The sequence below is a fragment of the Osmia bicornis genome, chromosome 1 (assembly GCF_907164935.1).
Source record: "Osmia bicornis bicornis chromosome 1, iOsmBic2.1, whole genome shotgun sequence".
NCBI lineage: Eukaryota > Metazoa > Arthropoda > Insecta > Hymenoptera > Megachilidae > Osmia > Osmia bicornis.
The window spans coordinates 16,331,439-16,355,875 of NC_060216.1; the positions used below are offsets into that span (position 1 = coordinate 16,331,439).

At 31.6% G+C, this 24,437-nt stretch overlaps 5 protein-coding genes across 6 annotated transcripts; 4 read left to right on the forward strand and 1 right to left on the reverse strand.

Annotated features, from left to right (window-relative positions):
- The first annotated feature begins 858 nt into the window (after positions 1–858).
- On the forward strand, positions 859–4,529 carry LOC114871835 (Golgi phosphoprotein 3 homolog sauron). Its single transcript, XM_029178304.2, has 4 exons — positions 859–1,497; positions 1,572–1,818; positions 1,893–2,068; positions 2,241–4,529. The coding sequence occupies exons 1-4, from the start codon at positions 1,252–1,254 to the stop codon at positions 2,487–2,489; spliced, it is 918 nt and encodes a 305-aa protein (XP_029034137.1). The 5' UTR covers positions 859–1,251; the 3' UTR covers positions 2,490–4,529.
- On the forward strand, positions 3,511–6,839 carry LOC114871836 (sentrin-specific protease 8-like). Of its 2 annotated transcripts, XM_029178305.2 has the most exons (3): positions 3,511–3,596; positions 5,306–5,630; positions 5,757–6,839. In XM_029178305.2, exon 3 carries the CDS (start codon positions 5,791–5,793, stop codon positions 6,463–6,465), a length of 675 nt encoding a protein of 224 aa, XP_029034138.1. In that variant the 5' UTR covers positions 3,511–3,596; positions 5,306–5,630; positions 5,757–5,790; the 3' UTR covers positions 6,466–6,839. The 2 variants fall into 2 exon arrangements, with proteins under 2 accessions (XP_029034138.1, XP_029034139.1); XM_029178306.2 differs by lacking the exon at positions 5,306–5,630.
- A 100-nt stretch (positions 6,840–6,939) lies between these two features.
- Positions 6,940–10,911, forward strand: LOC114871833. The gene is made up of 10 exons (XM_046288557.1): positions 6,940–7,299; positions 7,540–7,666; positions 8,177–8,320; positions 8,421–8,548; positions 8,691–8,882; positions 9,084–9,292; positions 9,362–9,505; positions 9,709–9,904; positions 10,019–10,346; positions 10,478–10,911. The coding sequence occupies exons 1-10, from the start codon at positions 7,150–7,152 to the stop codon at positions 10,819–10,821; spliced, it is 1,962 nt and encodes a 653-aa protein (XP_046144513.1). The 5' UTR covers positions 6,940–7,149; the 3' UTR covers positions 10,822–10,911.
- Positions 10,905–14,840, forward strand: LOC114871834 (monocarboxylate transporter 9-like). The gene is made up of 10 exons (XM_029178303.2): positions 10,905–11,783; positions 12,116–12,386; positions 12,467–12,630; positions 12,769–12,922; positions 12,982–13,158; positions 13,271–13,348; positions 13,409–13,604; positions 13,734–14,059; positions 14,165–14,356; positions 14,455–14,840. Exons 1-10 carry the CDS (start codon positions 11,697–11,699, stop codon positions 14,604–14,606), a joined length of 1,797 nt encoding a protein of 598 aa, XP_029034136.1. The 5' UTR covers positions 10,905–11,696; the 3' UTR covers positions 14,607–14,840.
- LOC114871831 lies at positions 14,838–23,390 on the reverse strand. The gene is made up of 6 exons (XM_029178295.2): positions 23,021–23,390; positions 17,967–19,688; positions 17,528–17,887; positions 17,156–17,377; positions 16,434–16,889; positions 14,838–16,293 (listed from the first exon to the last, which is right to left on the reverse strand). The coding sequence occupies exons 1-6, from the start codon at positions 23,033–23,035 to the stop codon at positions 16,273–16,275; spliced, it is 2,796 nt and encodes a 931-aa protein (XP_029034128.2). The 5' UTR covers positions 23,036–23,390; the 3' UTR covers positions 14,838–16,272.
- Positions 23,391–24,437: the final 1,047 nt, after the last annotated feature.

Consider the following 24,437-nt stretch of genomic DNA (forward strand, 5'->3'; position numbering starts at 1 on the left):
AGTCTGAACTGTAATTTTCGTTTCGCTCCATTGTTCAAGAGCGATAAAAATTGATCGTTACTTTGCCTCCGACATCTTTTCTTTGTCATATTTTGCATGTAAAAATCTTCCACGATAAGATTACCGAACATTAACGTTATCGCCCGGTTATCATTCGCCAGGGTGCTATCAAGCAATATCGTGATCACGGTTTGTCCCATGGATGCACCAGGTACTGAACTGTAAAGTAATATCTGATTAGAATTTCTAATAAAGACGTGGAAAAGATAGAATGAATCTTCCATTCAAATATTAGTAGCTTCTATCGCGTGGATTCTTTCTACTTAAAGATAATTAAGCGGCTATATTGATTACAATAGGAAAAGATTCCAATCTTATATCCGGGTTAGATTATTCCGTTATTTGACAAATATTTCAACGGAATCATTATGATAAAGAAAAACTGACTTCTGCGAAATGGAGCAGCCTTTGAACGTAGCGCGTCACGTAATTGTATGCTGGTTCATTGTACACTGCACCATTACAATTGTTTGATGAAATAATGGAAACAAAATGCATACAATAATTCATGGTAAATTAGAATAAAAATAACATTTTTAAGACGTTACCATAGAATATTATTAATAGGCTATCTAATAACGATACACTGAACTGATAAAGCCACTTAACTGTTCTTAAAATATCCGCTGAGGTATGTTTACAAATTTGTAAGAAGCTACAAAAATACACGCTTATCTATCAGTAAAATGAACGAAAATTTTCAGCAATCGCATCATCGGATGTTTTTGAAACGTTCGCGCGAAATTGTTGCGAATTGGCGCGACGATCGCAGTAAAACTACCAACGAAGAGAGCTCTCTCTTCTAAGTAACATGGTACCCGATTCGCGTTCCAGCCTCGACAATTTCCCGATTCAATTGCCATAGATTTCTTTCTGAAAACATCAGTGCCGAAACAACGCACTACATTGAGAACAATAGTGGTGTATATAACGCGCTGGGACCTGTTCATTGTTCTAGATCGAGTAATAAATGCGGACAGTATCGTTAAAATAAAATAACGACGTACTGTAGAGATTTGGCCATCTTGGAAAGATATGTCGTATCGGTCGAAACGTCAACAGTATAGTGTGTACTACTCGATACATGTCGCTGGCTTGCTTTAACTACGGCTGACTACACGCCTAATTATTCCACGGAAATATTAACACGGTGGCGTATTTGACACGCGATTATAATTGCGACAAAAGTGAATGATGAATCGCACTGACGGATTAGTACAACGTAGACGTGTGGTTAACAGCAGTAGTAGTAGTGGACTAGGCCAGGATGGCTCAAACGATATTGGTCACAATGATAAATTATCTGGCCATACGGATACAGACTCTTCCATGCAAAAGGATCTTAATTCGAACCCGACTATCGACGACGATTCCGACAAAGAAACCAGATTGACACTTATGGAGGAGGTTCTCTTACTTGGTTTGAAGGACAAGGAGGTTTGTTTGCACCACTCTTCTGTCTTCCTTTAATTCTTCAATAATATATTTTTGAAGTATACATTGTTTTACAGGGATACACTTCCTTCTGGAATGATTGCATAAGTTCTGGACTACGTGGTTGTATTCTGGCAGAACTGGGATTTCGTGGGCGGGTAGAGTTGGAGAAGGCTGGTATGCGTAAGAAGGGTTTGTTAGTCAGGAAACTCCTGCTAAAAAATGATGCTCCTACCGGGGATGTATTATTAGATGAAGCTTTGAAACACTTAAAAGAAACCGATCCACCTGAAACTGTTCCTAGTTGGATTGAATATCTCAGCGGTTAGTTGATATTTAGGTACTTTGGAAACATCATACCTGCTTTGTTTTGTTACTATTAATTCAAATTGATTCAGGGGAGACGTGGAATCCTTTAAAATTAAGATACCAGTTGAAAAATGTTAGAGAAAGATTAGCCAAAAATCTTGTAGAAAAAGGTGTTTTAACAACTGAGAAACAGAATTTCTTACTCTTTGATATGACAACCCATCCTCTTACTGACAACCTTGCCAAAAGTCGTCTTGTAAAAAAGGTAAATCGTGTGTTTTGTAATGTTTTATAATGTTTTGTAATTACTGTCTATATTTTATCTTATCTCAGTTTATGAATGTAGTCGTATCTATGTGAGAACATGCGTGAAACGTGATTAGATTGTTTGAATCCTGCTTCATGCCTTTTACACACGTTTCCGTTTATATTTTCAGATTCAAGAAGCTGTATTAAGTCGTTGGGTCAATGATGCCGGCCGTATGGACAGGCGAACCTTAGCGTTAGTTATCCTAGCTCATGCAGCTGACGTTTTAGAAAACGCATTTGCACCATTGTCTGACGATGATTATGAGGTAGCAATGCGACGAGTACGGACATTATTAGACCTCGACTTTGAAGCGGAAGCTGCTAAACCTAATGCTAATCCAGTTCTCTGGGCTGTATTTGCTGCATTTACTAAGTAACAGCCTTTTTACAAACTACAAAGTGTATAAAGCAAATACTGGGTACTAGCGTGGATACTTGGGACTACCAATTTTGCATGAATTTTAGTTGCAGTCTAAAATGGAATAGTTGCAATTTGAAACGGAATAGATGCAATCATTGTTAAAGATCATATGATTCAGACCAAATACCTTGAGCTCGACTGTGTAAAGCAGACTTAGAACATTAGCCATTTCCATTATTGTTATTTAATACACTTGATAGCTGAATTATGAATGTTCATATTTAAATATTACGAAAAAAAAAAAAAAAGAAATAACAGGATTTAAAAGTGTGAATGAGTACTTCGTGTGTGGGGTAGTGCCATGTCAGCTCAGAAACAAAAAAGATTGCACTGTGCTGAATTTTGTCCCATATTTTCTCCATGTTTATTGTGTCTGCGCATGGACTGCAAATATGTTTACAGACACAGTATTTACGTGGCCGACATTTAATGTCGAATTAAGTGCCACAGTTCCGCTAGTTATCTGAACGATAAAGTGATGAAAGTAATTCTTTGCACATTTCTGACGACGAGCAATTTTTACGATTCCTTTAGGGTCTTCTCTTACGTTAGGTTCACTTCGAAAAATTTCGTTTCAAATTTATAACTTCACTAGGTGGCAGTAAAGTACTCGAATGTCAAAAATATAATTATTTGTGAAGGTCATTCGTATCACACATTTAAAACTATCTTGATGTATTGCCATGATTTATAATTAAACGTTTCGCGGGAACAGTTCAGTGTTGTATACAAATTCCGAAGTTGATAAATTTTTAATTAATTATAGGGCTGGGTTGAAATTTCTCAATCCTTGAAACTCTTGAAACTCTTCAATTTCGAGAAATTCATTCCTGATTGGTATGTGCTTAGATACATTTTCAGTACATTTTTGTTACTAACTTGTCATGTATATGTTGCTATTATTAACATTGTACAATGTGATATATAAGTAGAAAAAAGAAGTGCAAAGTGAAGATTTCTTATTAGTGAATCAGTTTGTGAGAACAACAAAACGGATGACATTCAAACGGACTTGGATATTTTAGGAATATATGTTGTTACTGTTTTAATACGATGGAGAAATGTAAGTAAATATTAATAATATATATACCATCATCTTACAAAAATTTTATGAGTATGTATAGGGTGATCAAGAAATATTTCATTCGTTTGCAACATTAATTTAAGATATTATGTACACAAAAAGTTTGTAATATCGTCTTCAATGTTTATTTAGGTGGCATTTTTAAGTATTTAATTCACAAACATAATTTGTGAAGATACATTAATCCTTCTAACAAAAGGTATATTACTATTCTTCATTGTCATTTTAATCATATTGATTTCAATGTACAGTTTATATTAACAATTTTCATTCAGATAATGGATGGAATCACACTACATACATACATACATCTATAAAGATTAGTTTTAGTACGTGGATTAAAAAGGATCAAAGAGTTTCAGACCAATTTTTACCTTTTATTATGTAATATCAGCTAAAATTTTATATGTATTTAAAAATAGTGTCTTTAATTTATTTGCTAAAAAATAACATGTTACATTGTTTTTATGTGATTAATATTTCTTGAAACATCCTGCAACCATTGAATATTGTAAAGGTACTTTAATTAACATATAATAATATTAAAGAATTCTATAGATAAGTTTGTACAATATACAGAATTATTTTGTGTTTAAATAATTATGTATCATAGGACAGTAAATTTCTTTTCGTTTATATATATTTCTTCAAAATAATAAACAGCTGATAAAGAAATAGGTGTTCTAAAGTCCCTTAATATTGCTGCCTTAGTATTACACGATTATAAACATTTTATGTTACCACCAAACTTATCATAAAAAGGTATGAGCTATTGTTAAATTCCTTATCATGCAAATTATTAAACAATAACTAAAAGAGAGCTTGCTGGACAAGCATGGTTCATAAGTGATGAGCACTTTATTTAACATTTATTGTAATAATACTAATAATTAAAAGTAATGTTTCTACTGATATGAATTTGTTTTATTTATAAAAATTATGATGATATTATGAGCTCTACTGCCACTTGGTAGAATTTTTAGAAGTTTTTAGAAGAGTTCTAGATGCTTACACTTACAATTAGATGATGTATTATTTTTTGGAGATATTACTTAGTTTTTTTTTATTCATAGATTTTTTAAAGAGCATAGTATTATTTTAAAATTTATAAGATCATACGTGAATTATAATCAATAAGTACTAAAAATATACATATAGAAACATAAGAGTTTAATCATTTATATGAATATCATACCTGTAATAAAAAATGGTTGTATATTTCAGAAATATTAATTATGATTTGAATTATATTATTATCACATTTCTTATGTATAAAACAATATATAATAAAACTAGAATAATTAAAAGCAAACGAAATACATTTTTAGCATAGTTGAACTTGGAATTTTTTATAGAATAACGAGTAAAGGCTTATTAAGATTGATTGAAATTTGTGTATTTTAAAAAGACCGCCATAAATTAAAATTTTTTTAATTCGATCCTATTGCCATCTATACAAAAATGGCGCAAACTATTTATTAGAAACAAAAAAATCGATCGGTAACTCGTTGAGTAGTTTACGCCTTTTTTGTATAGATGGCAATACGATCGAATTTTAAAGATTTTAATTTATGGCGGTCTTTTCAAAATACACGAATTTCGATCAGTCTTTAATATCAACTTAATCAGCAACAGAACCTCGTATAAAAAGATATTACTCTACATTTTCTACTTACTATTTCATATAGATTCATCATTCTTTGCGACTGTGTCACCAGCCTGGACATATCCTATATCTATAACCTTAATTTGATAATGTAAATAACCTCAAAAAATTGCCACATATGACATATAATTTCCTATTTAAATTACGTATAAATTTGGATTTATAATTATTAGAAAGTGAATGAGAAATGTTTTGAGTTCTATTAAAGAAATAATTAATAATAACAGAAAAAAATTATTAATGATGATATTATGAATGTTTACAAATAAAAGGGTCAAATTATTCATATGAGTACTAAAATACTTATTTAAGAATATACTGAATAATTTTTAAAGATTGTTTAAAATGTAAGTAATATGAATTAAGAGTATCAGTCATTTCAATTGTTATTTATTGTGTACAAAAATATTTTAATCCTAAATCCCCTGTAAATAAATATGTTACTCTAATTGACTTTAAATATTGATTTTCAGGTTCCAGGAAATCTAGTTGTATACATATAATAAAATGGCAAAAAGTCATTCAGATGAAATTGTTCTCAGCTATTATGACTGTCTACTCAGAGCTAGTGATGTTGCATTACTTCAAGGAACACATTGGCTGAACGATGTTATAATAGGATTCTACTTTGAATATCTAGACCAAAGATACAATGGAACTGGCGAAAAAGAATTCTATTTCATAAGCCCAGAATTAACACAGTTACTAAAAATGACAGATCCATCTCAATATTCCATATTCTTGGATCCTGTTAATGTTTCAAACTCCAAATGTATAATTTTTCCTTTGAATAATTGTGACAAAAAAGATGCTGCAGGAGGATCACACTGGAGCTTATTAGTATATTCCAAACAGGAGAAAACATGTTATCATTTTGATTCATCAAAAGGTTTCAATAGTAGCATTGCTTCAAAATTTGCAAAAAATATAATGAGTTGCATTCTTAATGAAAATAATCTTAATGGAAAATTTGTGGAAGCTGATTGTCCTCAGCAGGACAATGGATATGACTGTGGAATTTATGTACTGTGTTTAACAGATGTAATTGTACAATATGTTCTGAAAACTGGGAGAGTAGGGGGATGTGACTGCAGTGAAGTTAAAAGATTGTCACAGTTAAAACGTACGCAATTGTTGAATTTAATTAATGAATTAAAGCGTAAATTAATTACTTGTACATAAATAAAAAGTGATGCGAAAATATTGTTCAAGGATTAATTGATAAATATCAAAGCGTTAGTATGAAACAGCGTTATCTCTTGTACAAAATAAACATATAGATAGAGTTAAGCATAGAATGTACATAGCCGAGAAAATATTTGGTCCGGATGCAGTTATCAAAGTTAATGTAGCATTTATAACGGTGGATAATCTAAAACTATGAAACTCGAAGTAACGTTAGTTTAAAGCACTATCGTGGTACAAGTTAGTGTGTTTTCAAGGTGCAGTATAAACCTTGAATAGTAACCGTGAACACGTCAGTTTACCTGTGTAAAATTTTAAAAACATTTATAACAAAGATCATCAATTAAATAAAGAATATTCAAATCCTACCATTACTTTTTTCTGATAGTGTTCTATTTTAAGAATACATATGAGCTTATTACTATAAATTTTGTTAATAAATTCAAAGTTTTATTTAACACGATAAGCGAGCCAATCGTTGTGTGTCGTAATGTTTAAATATTAACCATACCTAACACGCGATGTCGCGTGATGGGATTTTTAGCATTTGACGTCATCGAACATTATTTTGATGAAATAACATACAGTGTTTTAGTTTTTTTTAAATTAAAACAAAGGAATTCATGTTTAAGCAGTTGGTTGATAAGTTTGTGTTAATTAAGTCACTGATAAACAATCATTATGTCAGTTAGACAAAAGGAGTCGATAGTTAATAGGAACAAGAGTGAAGTGGAAAACAAAATTAAAAAAATAGATAATGGTAGCGAAGGTTTTGTGCCACCTGATGGTGGTTGGGGGTGGATTATTGTGATGGCTGCTGGTTTTTCTAATGTAAGTAATAATTAATTTTATTTCGGTTGAAAATTGCTAGAAAATTGAACTAAGAAATTATTAATAAAATGAATACTGCGCGAGTATTACTGAATACTGATTGAATACTGCTTTAATAACTTGAAATTTATAAATTTTTCAAATAAAAATGTGAGAAATAAATTTCAAATTATTTTTGAGTTATTTTTCACACGGATAAATCAATAAATAGATGTTACAATATATATTATTTTTTTTCAGTTTTGTACATTTCCAGTATTGCAATGTTTCGGATTAATATTCAGAGACAGATTTGCAGAATTAGGAATCAATTCGTCTCAAATAACAACAATATTAAATATAAATTGTACAGTAACATCTTGCCTCGGTATGTTAATGTTTATTAATTAATCTTTTTATTCATGCACTAAATCGACGCTAGAAAAGATTTACCATAACTGCACTATATCTTTCATAAATATTGTTACAATATCAACTGTCTAATGCTAACAGACGATGACTCGTTATCATGAATCGACAGAAAGAAACGATCTTATCATACATTTTTGTATGATTCTGTATTTTTTACTCTTATCACTGATACGCTCGTTCGTCATTAATTTATAATACTTTGTGGTCCCAATAATAACACGTGGTTATTATTGAGCTTAATTAGTGCAACAATTCTTATCGCTGTTTCGTAATTCTACATAGATATGTAGAACGTAAAGCGATAAATGATGTAAAAGTAGATAAAGAATTTTACCAGGAATTTGACTCAGGTTAATGAAACAAATATTTGATTACGTTGAATCAATTTTTACCTTCTTTTCCAAACTTCTAATATTTAATAATACTGCAAATTCGTAAAATAGCACATCAATTTTTTGTTTTATAGGCCTAGCTAATGGTCCTTTATTTCGAAAGTTCAGTTGTAGACAGGTAGCATTCGTAGGGGCTCTTATTTGTGCTATTTCTATTACGATATTGTCAACTATGACAACTTTTACCGGATCTATAATATTTTTTTCAATTTTATATGGTAAGTTAAGCGAATTTTAACTTTAGGTTAACAATTCTTGTAAGTTTGGGTCTTGATTGATCCAAGCTCCGCTGTTCAAGAGTTATCTATCGATTTTTAGGTGCTGGTCTCGGTATTACGATGTCATCAAACTCTTTAGCTTTGAATACTTATTTTAAGAAAAAAAGAAGAATTGCCACTGGTCTTAGCTGGACCTGCACTGGCATGGGACCCATAGTAATGCCACAAGTAACGATATTTTATATTAAAAAAATGTTATAAAAATTTATTTAAAATTTTGTAACAGAAGGATAGAAAAATATATTAATCTTAAAAAAACAAGATTCAAATAAGTTGTAGCTGCTAATTTGTTAATGTTGTTGATTTTTAGATAATCACACAATTGATACCACTATATGGGGTGACTGGTACCGTTCTAATTTTTGGAAGTTTTGCATTCAATGCTGTTGTTTGCGCACTTTTATTACAACCAGTTCATTGGCATGTTGAAAAGGAGAAAGACATAGATAAACTAAATAATAGTGCAAATGTAGAATCCCAAGGATTACCTCTACCTGACCAGGTATAATATTACCAATAAGTAATTTTGTAAGCTTCGCGACTTATGGGGCTCCTGCCCCTGCCTTCAGTAGACCTTCCTTTCCCCAGGTTTCCGGTCCTCGTCTGCCCTCGAAAGCGGATGTACAGTATAATATACATGCTATTAACTGTTTATTAATAAAATAACGTCAAACGTAATAACACTTTAATTAGGAAATGACAGAAACTCCTTGTCAAAATCGTGAAAACAATATTCAAAGTACTTCCAAAATCACTAGAAGATATTGGTGAAAATATCCAGAGCAATTTAAATCTTTCAAGAGGAAAATTTGGAAGTCAGTATTTGTATTATGATGACGAAGAAGATGGCCCTTCTGGTATAGATGTAATGGAACCTGGAACACCTATGATGTCACGAGCTAATGATGGATGGTGTGTATGAATGAACTATATAAAAGGTTTATCTAAATAAGAAATTTAAAAAGCGAATGTATGAGATAGGTTTTCCAGAAGACATACTTCAACTCCATCTATAGTATCCAAGGCATCAAGGAAAGAGAACTCATCGATGAATTCTAGACTATCGATGGATTTGAGTAGACAGTCTAATCTTAATGCAGGATCGTCGGTAAGCAACCTTACTAGGTAAATATTTATTATAAATAGTAACATTAAAAATTTATTAATTGTAAAAAATATTCTTGTATTTTTTTATTTTATTTTTTCTGATGGCAAAATTTTAAAGTTCACTATTATTAAAATTGAGTAATAGTGAAATTTGTAAGTAGGCACCTGTTGTTTTTTTTTTTTTTAATTCACAAATAAGTATTGACTATAAATATTTGCAGGCAAAATAGCGAAACAGAAAAAAGTAGAAGAAGGATTTCCAGTTATCAAAAGTCTATGGTTCCATTGATTATTGTTAACGAATCTAATGAACAATCAGAGGACGTTGAACGTTGCAAAGATCCGAGTTGTAATGATAAATTAGAACAAAAGCCAGTAATAATAGAAGAAGTTGAAACTGACCAATTAATAAGAAATGTGAGTTTAATGACAAAAATTAAAACAAACGATTTGATATTTTAATTAAAAACAGGCCAAAGTGTACTCCTAGTACAACTATCAGTATAAATTTTATCTAATTGTTATTTGCAGGAATATACGGAAGAAAAGACGAAGAAAACGTTCTTAGAAGCTATAATAATATTCTTTGATTTAGATTTATTACGCGATCTTGTTTATGTGAATATACTATTGGGTATGACGTTTGCTAATTTCACAGAACTGAATTTCTCTCTATTGACCCCGTTTATATTAGGGGAATACGGATATTCGAAAATACAAGTAGCAACATATATGTCACTTTTAGCCGGTGTAGATGTCGGAACCAGGTTGATTATTCCTTTTATTGCTGATTTTATTGGATGGCAAAATAGAACGTTTTTCTTGGTTGGCGTCTGTGGAATAGCAGCTGGTCGCATAGGTAAAACATTGATGAATTTTTTTGTACAATAAGAAATAAGCAAATTCAATGAAAAATTGTATGAAAATCAAAATTGATAATAATATAGATTTTATTGATTATGAGGATTAAAATGAATCAATCTTTTTCAGTGCTGGCACACGTACAGAATTATGAAGTGACTTTAGCAGTTGCAATCTTAATCGGTATTGGGAAAGCATTACGAACAGTATTCGTAGCTTTGGTAATTTCAAGTCACGTTCCCTTATCAAGACTTCCGGGTGCGACTGGTATTCAATTATTAACCAGTGGCATAGTATTCTTAACATTAGGACCAATTGTTGGTTGGATCAGGGATGTAACATCAAATTACATGATAATGCTACATTGTCTCAATCTGTTTACTTATTTAACTACAATTTCGTGGTTACTCGAAATTTATTTCGTTAAAAGAAAATCAGAAAAATTGATGGAAAAGAAAAGAAACACCAAGTGAATATGAATCTCGTAACAGAAATAATAAATAAGTATTTTATATTTATTTGTATTTAAAAAAGTACAGTACAGTATAACTATTATAATAATTAATCACTGATATTGAATTTAATTATTTGTTGTAAAATCATAAATAATATTTAATAGCTATCTCATTTTATTATCTCAAGATAATATTAAACCGTGATAAAGGTAATAAATAACGGTTTTTTTATATGAATACAATTACAGAATTATATAACGATAGTGATTATAAGGTAATTAAAATATTAATTGATATTACGCAATTAGAGGTACGAAATATTGTAATCAGTAACATTATGATTAAACGGAAATACTTTCAGTCCAATCCTTTTTTCCTGTCACCTGGTAATGATAAAGCTCAATGATAGACAATAATAGTAGATTAGATTAATCTCTCGCGTGTTTTATCGATTATAAAACATAATGAGTATTCGTTTCGTGTAGACACTTTGGACCCTACTGTATGGCTGACGCGTTTACCATCATACCTTATCGAATTTATTGGGTTCCAAAAATTCCGTGAAATTATTACGTATACTTATGAAACTATCTTCAATAGAAAGAAAAAAAAATTGTGAATTACAAATTTTGTGTCTGAAAAGGTGACAATGTGCAAGGACTAAAAGGGATGTTATAATAAGTTTTATACAGTGATACTATGCATTGTATATGAATAGAAATATTATAAGTGTATAATTTATTATTAACGTTATTAACAAGTGTGTAAAATTTCAACGGTATAATTTGTTTAAAGGTTAAACTATATTGAAGTAATTTTAATAATTAAAATTGTGTATTAAGATATTGTGATATAATATAAGAAGAATCTCTGAATTTTAATATACGAAGAAAATGAAAATGAGCGCAGAGGAAGTTACTGTAGTACCGCCGGATGGAAACTGGGGATGGATGATCGTCGTAGCATACGCATTAAATGGGGTATATTGAATATCATTTCAAGATACACATGAAGTCATTTTTTAGGGAACTTTTTTTAACGTTTAAACGATTTTATAAAAAATGGAACGAATCACAGATTAAGGGTATCATAAGGGTAGTTTTAGTTTAAAAAATGTATTTGACCTTGAAATAATCTGTTAATTTAACTTCAAGAATAATGTCAAGGTCACGGTCAAGATCAAAGCCAAGGTCGAGGTTTATTAAGCTTGAATTTATTTCAATTCAGTATAATTCAACATAATCCAATTAAATACAATTCAATTATTATTATTATTATTATTATTATTAATAAAAACAATTATTGTTCTCAGATATGCACTGTATCCCTCATGCAAGGATTTGTATTAATATTCAAGGATACGTTTCCTCTATTTGGTTTCAATGCTACAGAAAGTACAGTCATTATTAACACTAATTTAGCATTTGGTATGATACTTGGATTGACCAATGGTCCACTGTTAAGGACTTTTGGATATAGAAAAATGGCTGTTATTGGTAGTATACTTTATAGTATTGGAGTATTTATGACAACATTTGCAAGATCTTTTACTTTTCTTATTATTTCCTATGGTGTATTTGCCTGTAAGTGTAATTGTAATCAACTAATACTTTACGATAAATAATAATTATACTTTAGAAAAAATATATTATCTTTTATATAGCGTTGGGTACGACTATAACGTCGTCTGCCTTCTCATATGCATTAAATTCATATTTTACGACAAAAAGAGGACGAGCAATATCCTTGGCATTAACAATTATTGGATTGGGCCCTATAATTGTACCTCAAATAACTACGTTCTTCGTTTCATATTATGGATTTCAGGTATTACGAATTTTTTGTAAAATCCTAATTTTGTGAGATCTGAAATGTTAGAATTTATAATTTTGGAATTTAGGATTTTGAACTGAAATTTTAATTTCCATGTAATTTAACATATTTTTTTGCATATTGTATTGGTAGGGAACAATACTATTGTATGGAGCTTTCAGTTTACATTCGTTAGTAGGTAGCTTGCTACTTCGCCCTCTCAAATGGTATGCGAAAAATGTGACTAATCAAACCGACACAACGAATGAAATACCATCAAACAATGAGAAAGAAAATAAAATTATAGGTAAGAATTTTCTGAATAAATATCGACAATATTTGTAATGTAGAATTTTCAAATTACAGATGAAAAAACTATTTTACAAGACGAAGAAAGTTCAAAAGATTCTGCACCGGATATAAGTGATAATTTACAAAAAAAAAGAAGAATAACTATTTCAAGTATTGATCATGATGCTGAAATTGGAAGCATATATGGATTTGATATATCCTATATTCGGCAACTATCAGAAACGCCAAGTGGTAAAGAAAATACATATTATATTTTGAGTTTCAATACAACTTCACCTATTTGTATATAATGTCGTTTAAATTTCAATAAAACAATTAATAATTTATTTTTGGGGAGAGACAGAAATAGATGTATATCAAAGCACCGAAGATTGCAGTAGAGTAGCAAAAGAACGAAAAATAGCTCGTCTTAATAACCGCTGTAAGTACAAAGAATTAAAAAAAAAAAGAACAATAAAATTTAAATAAATTTTAATTTCAGTTAAAAGCATTGAAACTATTAATCTTGGCAGTAGTATGAAAATTTTCGAAGGAAAACCTATTTCCGTGAAATACAGTAATTTGAATGGTTACGAGGCGAACGATTCTGTTAAGACAAATGCAACAGAAAATAATACATTGTTGGAAGAAAATAACACAAAAAGTACTTTGGATAATGGAACTGATAACAATGAAAAGTATGTATATCTACACAAAGTTCACTTATTTGGAAATTTCATATCAATTAATACTTACAATTAGAAAATATTTGTTTGATTGTAAGCATTAATCATTATTAATTTTCAACAATTTAACTTTAATTACAGACCTAAAAAGAAGTGGAGTTTACTAAGAATATTCAAAATGATAACTGAATTATTTGATCTCAATCTATTACGAGATCCAATCTATGTAAATATAATGTTGGGAATGTCCGTGGCTATTTTCGCTGAAATCAATTTCTCTCAATTAACACCATTTATTTTATCGGATATGAAATTGTCGAACAACCAAATTGCGACTACAATGAGCGTTATTGCTAGTGTTGATTTGGTTTTCAGAACTCTTGCTCCCTTTGTTGGGGAATGGCTTCATCAAACACCTAGAATAATGTACATGTTTAGTTTATGCCTTTTGATCCTTAGCAGAACATGTACGTATTACATATAATAATTAATACAAAATTTAAAATATTTTTCCATTATTTTTTTTATTATTTATTTTTAACAAATATATGTGTGTTTGATTAATCCTGCAGCTTTATTATTTGCCGATGGATTCGTCTCAGTAATAATAGTCGCTGTGGGAATAGGAACTGCTAAAGGTTTTCGTTCAGTTTACATGAGTCTGGTAATACCAGCTTATGTACCAATTGAAAGATTACCGAATGCATCAGGAATTCAAATGATCGTAAATGGAGTGATACTTCTCTCTGCTGGTCCAATGCTTGGTATATAAAATAACAAATAAATAGTTCAAAAAAGCAGTATTCATTATTATTTATATGTTTTCGTATTTTAATAAATTTTTTGTTTATAACATTTACAGGTGTAATGCGTGACAGTATCGGCAGCTATACATGCAGTTTAATTACCATAAATTCCGCAACAGCACTCACAGTGATAATGTGGTCGATAGAAATAGTAATTGTTAAAAGAAGAAATTCAAAAACAAAATCAGAACAACAAGAACATTGTTGATTGACAATAAAATCTCGTAAATTTCAGAAATTGATTAGAAGCCACTTTGTATCATATGTATCATTGTAACCATTATCAATTTGCCATTACAGTACCATTAAAAAATCCATATGTCATAAAAATTGAATTTTAAAAATAAACTATGGTAAACATCAATAGAAGAACAAAGCATTAAATTATAAATAAGTATTGTTGTTTATTATATTTTTAAGTAGCATTAACATTTTTGTATATATAAATATAACAAATAATGGTATTTATTTTAAGATATTAGAAATTATACTTTTTGTACAAATTTAATTTCTCCTTTTTCTAAACATTTTCTTTATATGTATAGATGAAAATCTGTATGGCGAGCTTTCTATAGGAAAGTAGTAACCGCAACGGTATATGAAGTATGTAACTGCTATGGAATTTAATTAAGGTCGCGTGCTTGTTCAATGTCGTACGCCACAGAAACGAACTTAATGATACGAAGTGTTTCGTTACCGCAGCTCTGGTCTCTTAACAACCACGATCTTTCATCCTAACAATACGTTGTTTTTTCTCAGAATCTTCCGGTAAAAGTTCTCACACGCCATTAAAAGAACAAGCTACTATTAGCAGTTTCGTTCAAAACAGATGATTGCTTTTGTATTCGTAATTCAGAAAACCATAATATTTTATTATTCGAAATACGAAAAGATATTTCATATAAAAATTGCTAATTATTATTTACAGGTATAAGAAGAGATCTTGAATTTTGGAATTTTATTTAAACTTCAAGTCATTTTTAAACCACTGGTTCGAGTCTGTGCCCGAAACTGTGCTCGCGGGCAACCCTGGCGCCCGTCGTACTATTTACTGGGCACACCTGCACTAGTTACAACCTGAATCCTGGAAATATTTTTAGGTATAATAAAATTAGAGAGTACCACCATTTGACATTTAAGTCACGAAATGTGCTCGCACTTTTCAATTGATGAAACAACATGAACCGGAATACGATCTCCTTTCACCGTATAATCGGGAAAGTCTTAAACATTGTCAATCCAACCCGTACGCGGAATACCTATAAATGTGCATTCATCGTGTCATCGGAATACGAATGACTAACTTCTTTTTGGCTGGTTTCCATTTATGCAAAATCAGCGAAAGTGAAATAGGAAAGCAAATTATGTGTCGAAGAAAAAATGCTTGCAAAACAGGTAAGTGAAACACAATAAAATTAAATTCTTAATTATCATGACTTAGAAATATCATATAAAATTAACCCGGGATTTTTTAATATATAAATACTGTTTTATAATTATTTATACAATTAGAGTAATAAAATTTACAGTTATAATTACCTTACATTCTGCTTATAATACTTTCAATTTTAACTGTATTTACAAATACAAAAAATAATATTACGTAAGTAGAAAAATATGATATTTAATATTGACTATACAATATTCACGACTTATTACTTAATTACCATGTTGACTTATGTTTAATTTAATCATACACTGGCCGTATAAAGTTTTACACTAGCACCTTAGACACTAAAATTATTTCATTTGTGTTTTATAACACAACATGAAAGGCAGTCTTTCAAATCTGAAAGTTATTGATAAACAGTCAATTATTTATTCACTATTATAAATTGTAGTTCGTTGAACTTCATGTTTAATGAATATGCATGTCATCGTTTAGCTCGTGAAACCTATAAACAAAATCGGTATAAGTAACAGATTTATGAAACTTAATATTTTACGCTAAAAATACGCTATTTTTATTTTATCAATTTTTACATAATAAAATGTTCCGAATTATTTATTAAAAATGTTATTAATATTTAATCACCTTTGAATGTCCAGAATAAAGGACAGGTCCATCCAGCCCTTCTCCAGTCGCTCCTTCCCCAGTGTCATCAGAATTCAACGAAGCAAACTCTTCATGCTCCATAATTCCCCATAAAGGAATATTCTCCTTCCCCGTGGAGGCAACCGCTAAATTATTTACTGCCTGTGGAAGTACCTGATAAGCCTTTTCGATTGCTTCGAATTCACTAAAGTTTCCATTACTATCATTTGTATTATCAATTTTTGTTTCATTTTCTTTTTTCTCTTTGAGATTGTTTTTAGAAGACGTTTCTGAAACGGTTTGTGGTGTCACTACGTAAACTCGTTCTTTGTCAACAGGCGATACGGACACAGAATACGCTTTCCATGTCGTATTTTCCTCTGTCGCAGATTTATTTTTGCTCTCTAAAACGCTGTCCTCTGTTTTAGACGTTTCTACTCGTAAAGCTTTGACCGGCTGGAAAGGAAAGTTCAATGTTTTCAGTTCGCCCCCTTTACCATTTAAAACTCTAAAAATTTCACAATTTCAAAACTTTAAATTTCAGAATTGTTTAATTTTTATTAGACCCACTCAGCTCTATCAAAAAATTCTACTTACGCCAATGTTTGGAAGAATAAATGATCAATATACTGATATGAGATAATTATGTGTATATGAGGTAATTATATTAGTAATAATTAATTATTAATTAGATTGTTTGTAAAGATATTAAAGCAAATTACCGTTCTAGTTTCTTCGATGCGATTACTCGCAGAACCCTCGTGTTCCACTTCGTTGAAACTGAAGCCAGCTAAAGAATACGTTTTCACACTTTCGTTGTGATCAATTGATTCCCCTGGTTCTGTTGTCGTCAGGTACTTCGTTGGAATTTTCTTCGATGGCAACAGATAGGGATGCGGCGAACTTGGGAGAACAGTGTTAGACGTCGTTGGCTTTGAATACTCCTGAGTGAAAGAAGGAAACTTAACAAAATTATCCTTTATCTTCCAATTCATTTCTGTATAGTGCATTTCTATTAAATTTAATTAGCTTATTATATATATATTTTTTTTTTTAAATAGAAGAAAGGAAAAATTATAATGTTTTAAACTTACTTGTATTGTCCAATTATCAATATTTTTCTGCAATCTTCGTACATCAATAGAATTGCTCACTTTTGGTAGGATATTTCTTGTATTATTATTTTGTACTGTATTTATCGATGTCCTTACTTGTTGAACATTTAATTTATTGGAATCATTAAAATGGTACTGTGATTGTAAACTATTGATAATTTGAATATCATTTCTTGATTCTTGTTGAATATAATTATCGATGTTGTTTGAATTAGAATTAGAAGAAGGTACTTTTCTTGGTTGAGTTCTTTCAAAATTAGTTCTAACACTCCAGTCTCCATATGATTGTTGAAATGGTACTGGTGTGTATTCTGATGTGTACGGAATAACAACTTGTACCTGAAACATCATTAAAATTAGGTCGTTCTACTTTTGGAATTTTGGAATTCTTACTATAGGCCACAACGTATTAACTTACTTGTTTATTTCGTTTTACACTTTGTTGTTTCGGAACCACGTCCTTTGAATAAAGATTCTCTTGTTTCTCAAATTTCTTCCCATCATTAGAATTATTCCAATGAGGAAGAGAATCCGAGTACGCATGATTTCCATAAGATTCATTTTTCAAATCCAAATTTGTCCACAACAATCCCTGCCCTCCTCCACTTTGATGATTTACATAAGGTGTATTAATCGTTGATGCTTCAACATCCTCATTTTTATTATATCCCAAACTTGAGGGAGTCGTTGTTTCCAAAGCACCATTAATATTCCTGATATCCGACAAGGAATAAGATTCGCTCTGTCTAATAAAATTCGAAGAATCCTCAAAATATATATTATCAGTCTCTAAAGTGTAATCCGTAGTCGTCTTTAAAATATTATCAAAACCTTCTTCAGCATTGTAGGTGGCAGTAGATGGTGGCCATTTTGTATCAGGGTGAATCTCATCCTTTTTAGTGAGGTCTAATAATGGAGACTCTTCAAAGTGTACAAAATCCTTGGAATTATCAGGTACCTGAGAATCTTTGATGACACTACTGCTGGAAGATAGGTCATCAGGATATTGATTACTTTGATCATTAAAATTGGATGATCCAAAGCTGGGCAGAGGATCTAAATTCTGAGTATGAACATAATGGACGTTGGATTCTTCGTGATAGCCATTATCATTTTCATTAAAATTTGACGATCCAAAATTGGCCACACTAGGATGATTACCACCTCCATTTTGATTTTCTTGATCAGGTGGTCCAGAAATCGGAGGCTGATTATATTCCAAAGGTTCTTTAATTCCTGATCCATAATTCTGAGGGGCAGCACTTAAACGACCCTCTCCAGCCTGTGTCCCACTGGATGTCAAATCTTCATTCCCCCGAAGATTGGAATGTCCATTGATTTGTATATTTGGTTGCTGATCAGGATTCGATAAAGTAGATTCGAAGTGGGAACTTGGAGGTACAGGATGAGGATACAGAGGAGGACCTTGTGCGAAACTTGGGACACTGATGTCTTGGGATGCTGAATGGTGATTGTCATGATTTATAGGATTACTTGGAGGAAGATAGCCATTATTAGAAATTTGTGGATGTGGATGATGGTCATCGCGTAGTCCGCCACCTTGCATAGGGATCCAAGGAATTCTATTGCAAGGATTACAAGACTTTCCTTTATTTATGGCAACATATGGTGCGGGATTATTTCTCAAAGGCTGGATATTGTGTATAATCGCTGGAGGAGCATTGTAAGCTGGCAACGGATTGGAAGGAAGATTTATAGGTGGACCAGGATGTATCCCCGCTGGTTGCTGATTTGGAGGTGGACCCAAAGGTGGATACAGAGATCCAGGGGGGTGCAATGGTGGACCAGATTGCAAATTAAACTGTGGGGGACTGCGAGGTTGGAATGGTGTTTCTATAGGTGGGGGTACTGGAGACGAAACTCCATAATTGAAGGGGTTCAACCAGTTCATCAATTTGGAAAAGTATCCTGGTGCATCTGTTGGCGACGGGTTTGCTACTCTTCCTGATCTTAGTGAATGAGGCCTTGGTGGCGGGGGTGGAACCAGATATTCATTTAATTCGATTCTTCTGCTATTTCGAATGAAATTTGGTGCATTATTGAATGATGGTCCACCTCGATCATTTTTCAGGCTTGATGAATTATGACATGAGATGATGAGAAGTGTTGTTAATAAAACCTAGAATCACAGAAGTTTAATTTTGGTATAGTGTTTTTATGGGGTTCAGACGTTCTTAAATTACAGGTGGCAGATGTATAGTTGAGTTAAAAATCCAAAGATGGACTACTTCTAAACCTGTAAGATACATAGTGACTTGAGATGGTAGTAGATTTAAAAGTGATACCAGAAGGACCGTATCTTCTTTTTCCGTTTCTTCACTTTCTTATGCAGTTCCGGTTCTCGCGACAAGTACGCTCTTTGCGACTAACTCTCGTTCTCTCTCACACATACGCATATTTCACAGTAAACGTGAAATAGCACGTGAAATACTACGGGAACCATTGAATTTACAACTCGTGAGAAAATCCCCATAGATAATTGCTAGGGTCCCTCAAATCTTCTCTGCGCTGGATTTTATGCTATGTTTGTTCCCCTTTCACTTCTGACCTTTTGTTTTCGATAGCTTCATTGAATATCATTCTACAAACATAGTGATCTAGTAGATGATTAATTATCTTCTTTTTCATTATTATACTTTCAATTTTAAGATCAGTTATTTGTTGCATGAACAATTTCTGGAATGCATTTGAATTTTATTTGAACTAATCATGGATTATTTTGCGAAAGGATGAATACACTAGGTTTATTGATTATATTGGATTAATATGGCTAATTAACAAAAATATCAATACTTATTACTAATTATCAATTATCAATAATTAGCTATCAACGAACAACTGCTACCTATTAGTTGCCACTTTCCATTTACGATTAACTATTGACCATTCATCATTTACTAGATACTATTTATGTAGCATTTTTATCATTTTTCCCCATTTTTACTATTCTTAAATGACAAATTTGAAATTTCTTGTAATTAATGTTTAATTGAAGTAATCAGTCTTGAATACATATGATTATGGTGTAGATTTATTGGAACTGAAATTATTAATAAGAATGATTTTCTACAATTTTACCTTGACGCTTAAAGTGCTAAGATGGATCTGATTTTCATTGAAGAGTAGGTGGTTCACACAGTGTAACAGCTGAAGTATATAAGAGAAACCCTCGTGTAGCAGGGATAATGTAGGTAAGTGGGCTGTGGGTATTACGAGAGTCGACCTATAGTGAGAAGATGTAATATGCGGTTGCATGTAATCTGTATAATGCACATTCAGCAAGGATTTTTTTTTCTATGTGTACACGCACGGGGAACACGTGTGGTAAATGGATTTCGACGTTAATCAAGACTAACCAATGTCAATCATGAGATTGCAATTTTCTTCCTCGCGGATAATTCGTGCTGACATTATTCTATCGCTTCCAAAGCAATTTGACAATTAGATCAAAAATTTATTTATCCAAATTATCATAGAATGGTGAATTCATATAATTATGAATTTTTGTCCCAATTGTTATTGCATTGCTCTTGTTTTAAATCGAAAATCACATCTCTCTGTCAGTCTCTGTTAATATATTACTACATTATGACTGTAATTAATTCTATGTAATTGTAATTCTATATAATTTTGCATCACTTATATACGTAGTTCGTTAAATGGAATGAAACATACTTGCAGATCATATCTAGCCACATTTTTACATAGTTTCTTTGTTAAGCAATTAAGCTAAGGAAGGCTATGTTTGTCAGGAAGTTGGCGGAAAGAGATAAGCGGAAATCTTGAAATCCTACTTCCAACAAGAAACAACTTAAAAAGATAATGAGAAAGTACCTTGATAGTGAGATTTAGCTGTGACTATACTTCAAAAACATTGTAAAATATGTCTATCACAAAATTAGTATCTGAAATTAGTATCTGAGATCGGAATTGTTGAAATTTTAAAATTCTGAAATATTTGGATGTTAAAATGTTAGAATGATTATTTTTTAACTAGTTACACCAATGATTGGGATCCTCCCCACCTAGTTGCACTAATGGTTGGAGTTCTTCCCTTGTAGGAGTTAATAGAAATTATCTTTGAAGGTTGATACATAAGAACTAATAGCTTATTCGAAGAAAATCGTTATTGACACTGTGATAAAGTGAAAAAACGTGCAAACGGAAAGCGACAGATTTAGGTCGTAGACGGAAGAGTTTCGCTCCTACGTTGGCACTATGCCAAACGACCAGGATCATTCGAAAGCGTCGAGCATATGTTTTCTTCGCATCATTCATGTCGTCCTTGTTGGATCATGTACGATTGACAATTCGCCATGTGTACAAATCAGTTCATTCTGGCTTTCGACATCTTTCAGACATGAAATAAATGGTATTCAAATGAAGGAAAATTCCAAATTAGAAACTCGGATTAAAATTAATCCATTGAAATTAGGACCTTAGAATCTGAATCTTTAAATTGAAATAAAAATCTTCAATTATTAAGTACACTAAACAGTTGTTAAAAGTGTCATTTTTCTTTGGTATAAGGAGTTTTGAGCTTTGTAAAGAATTTTTGAATTTCAAAGTTATACATATACGAAAAAATGTTATCTTATCTTTTTGACTTATTTTTTTACATAAAATTATCCCTTTACTTGTTGTACAAGTAAATTTCTTGAAAGACCCAAATTTGGTCATTCTATTCAGTTATCGTGCTACCATTCTTTTGAATTGGTGATTTTTAACTTTCGCCTGGTATGCTTTGCATGACAAATTAACCACCTGTTCTTATATGCAGTTCCATACAAAACGTAGTAGTTGAATACAGGGTCAATCTGACCCATAAGAATGTTATAAATTATAATCAATTTTTATTTCAACTGTTTCTATTTAATCTACGAACTATCGCAAGTTTTTGAACTATGCTTATGAAATATTTATTTTAATTTAAAATTGAAAAAACAGATTACAGTTATATCCATGGGCATCAAGTGCCACATGTTTAAGATGACACACATGACAGTATGTTCTTCTGCTTGAATACTACTTCACGGACTAGTTTTTTCTTAAATGTAATTCCAATGTCGTAAATAAATAGGACGCTTACGATAAGTGCATAGTCATAGTGCAACGCAATGATGCAATTTAATGCACATTGTACAATATAGATATAATACAATAATAATAGAAAAATACTATTTCAATTATTGTTTTACATTTTTATTGAAAAATTGACATAGAATATAATTAAAAAAAATAAATAATTGAGTTTATTATTATCATAAGCATTATTTAATATTGGATTGGTTCATAGATAAAAAATTTGTAGTACTTTTGATCAAATCAATACTAATTTGATTAACACTGCATCTAATTTAAAAAACTCACTAAGATTTTAAATTTTGGAAAATTAAAAATTTGTTTTTAGATTTTAATCCATTCTTCCCCCATTTATATTTTATTACTCACCCGATGAACGTTCATTTTTCACTGAAGTGTCTTCAGGATCTTCTCCTCAGGAACATGACACAAAAACCACGTTAAAATAAAAAATCACAGGTTTCTTCGGCGAAACAACAGAGAAAGATATAAAAGTTAACTTTTCACCTTTGGTAACACAAGATACGGAAGAACTGTCGCTTCTTCAAGGTTGGATGAGGATTGAATAACACGGATGCCGTTTAAAGGAAGTTTATGGAAAGAAGGAGAACAAAAGAAAAAACGCGAAGAAAGGTGCACACTTCGTTAAGGTCAAAGAGAGAGTCCATTGGATCGTCTTCCATGCAAGTCGCTTATATACATTTGCTCCTTCTTCACTTCCATCTTGTTTTCTGTCTTCCTTCAGCCTTTTATCCTTTCTCTTGCACCCGAAGAATCGAACTCCTTTTCTATCCACCGATCTCTCCCACGATGCACACCTTCTTTTACCTGTTAACCCCCTGCTGGAGAACGATACAGAAGAAAATCTACCTGGCTCTAAGGGTTGCTGAAGAAACCATTGAAAAATGGTTTGTAACACTGATTTTAAAGGAATTCAACTTTTCAGTTCTATATAGGGTGGTTCACTTAAATTCAACATTTTAATCTGTCAATTTCGATTACTAATAACAACAACCTTGAATTCCTAGGAGCAGTAAAAGAAATTCCTAGAAATTTAGATAATGGAAGCTAAAATGTAACGTTGTTTTCGTGTTAAAAAATGTGGAACATGTTAACATGTTTATTTTTGTCATAAACGAGGTATTGTACTATATTTGCTCAAAATTCAGCTTTTATAACACTCTTCAATAAAGCAATAAAACCAGTAGGTAATATATTCGCGAGAATGCGCACCCAACGATTACATCTTCAGTAGTGATGAACCGGTGTAGTACAATACGTAAAATGAATATTTTATCTATTCTTGAGATTTTCATTTTGGGTTACATTCCTATGGGAATGTCTCAGATAATTGCTTCATCTCGAACGTGCATAATGCCTGGAACATTTGAGATCAATGATGGCACGTGTCAGAATTACTACATGTGTGTTTATGATGGCGTTGAATACATCTCTTATGATTTAAAATGTGCTACTTCTATGGTGTTTGACCCTTCGTTGGAGTACTGTACGTCGCCTTCGACCTATACTTGTACACAAACTACACCGGCTTTGAAGGCATCAACGGCTTCAACGGAATCACCAGCTTCAACGGCATCATCGGCTCCAACGGAATCAACAGCTTCAATGGCATCATCGACTTCAACGGAATCACCAGCTTCAACGGCATCAACAGCGTCACCAACATCATCGGCTTCAACAGGACCACCAGCTTCAACGGCATCATCAGCTTCAACGGGATCATCGGCTTCGACAGCATCGTCAGCTTCAACGGTATCATCGGCTT

Coding starts and splice junctions, on each gene's coding strand:
- LOC114871835 (XM_029178304.2), top strand. CDS start 1,252: ATGATGAATCGCACTGACGGATTAGTACAACGTAGACGTGTGGTTAAC. Junction 1,498..1,571: donor TTGGTTTGAAGGACAAGGAG/GTTTGTTTGCAC, acceptor ATTGTTTTACAG/GGATACACTTCCTTCTGGAA. Junction 2,069..2,240: donor AAAGTCGTCTTGTAAAAAAG/GTAAATCGTGTG, acceptor TTATATTTTCAG/ATTCAAGAAGCTGTATTAAG.
- LOC114871836 (XM_029178305.2), top strand. CDS start 5,791: ATGGCAAAAAGTCATTCAGATGAAATTGTTCTCAGCTATTATGACTGT.
- LOC114871833 (XM_046288557.1), top strand. CDS start 7,150: ATGTCAGTTAGACAAAAGGAGTCGATAGTTAATAGGAACAAGAGTGAA. Junction 7,667..8,176: donor TACAGTAACATCTTGCCTCG/GTATGTTAATGT, acceptor TTTGTTTTATAG/GCCTAGCTAATGGTCCTTTA. Junction 8,549..8,690: donor GACCCATAGTAATGCCACAA/GTAACGATATTT, acceptor GTTGATTTTTAG/ATAATCACACAATTGATACC.
- LOC114871834 (XM_029178303.2), top strand. CDS start 11,697: ATGAAAATGAGCGCAGAGGAAGTTACTGTAGTACCGCCGGATGGAAAC. Junction 12,923..12,981: donor GAAAGAAAATAAAATTATAG/GTAAGAATTTTC, acceptor TTCAAATTACAG/ATGAAAAAACTATTTTACAA. Junction 13,349..13,408: donor AGCTCGTCTTAATAACCGCT/GTAAGTACAAAG, acceptor TTTTAATTTCAG/TTAAAAGCATTGAAACTATT.
- LOC114871831 (XM_029178295.2), bottom strand. Junction 17,888..17,966: donor GTGTAAAACGAAATAAACAA/GTAAGTTAATAC, acceptor ATGATGTTTCAG/GTACAAGTTGTTATTCCGTA. Junction 16,294..16,433: donor TTTATTCTGGACATTCAAAG/GTGATTAAATAT, acceptor TTTTGTTTATAG/GTTTCACGAGCTAAACGATG.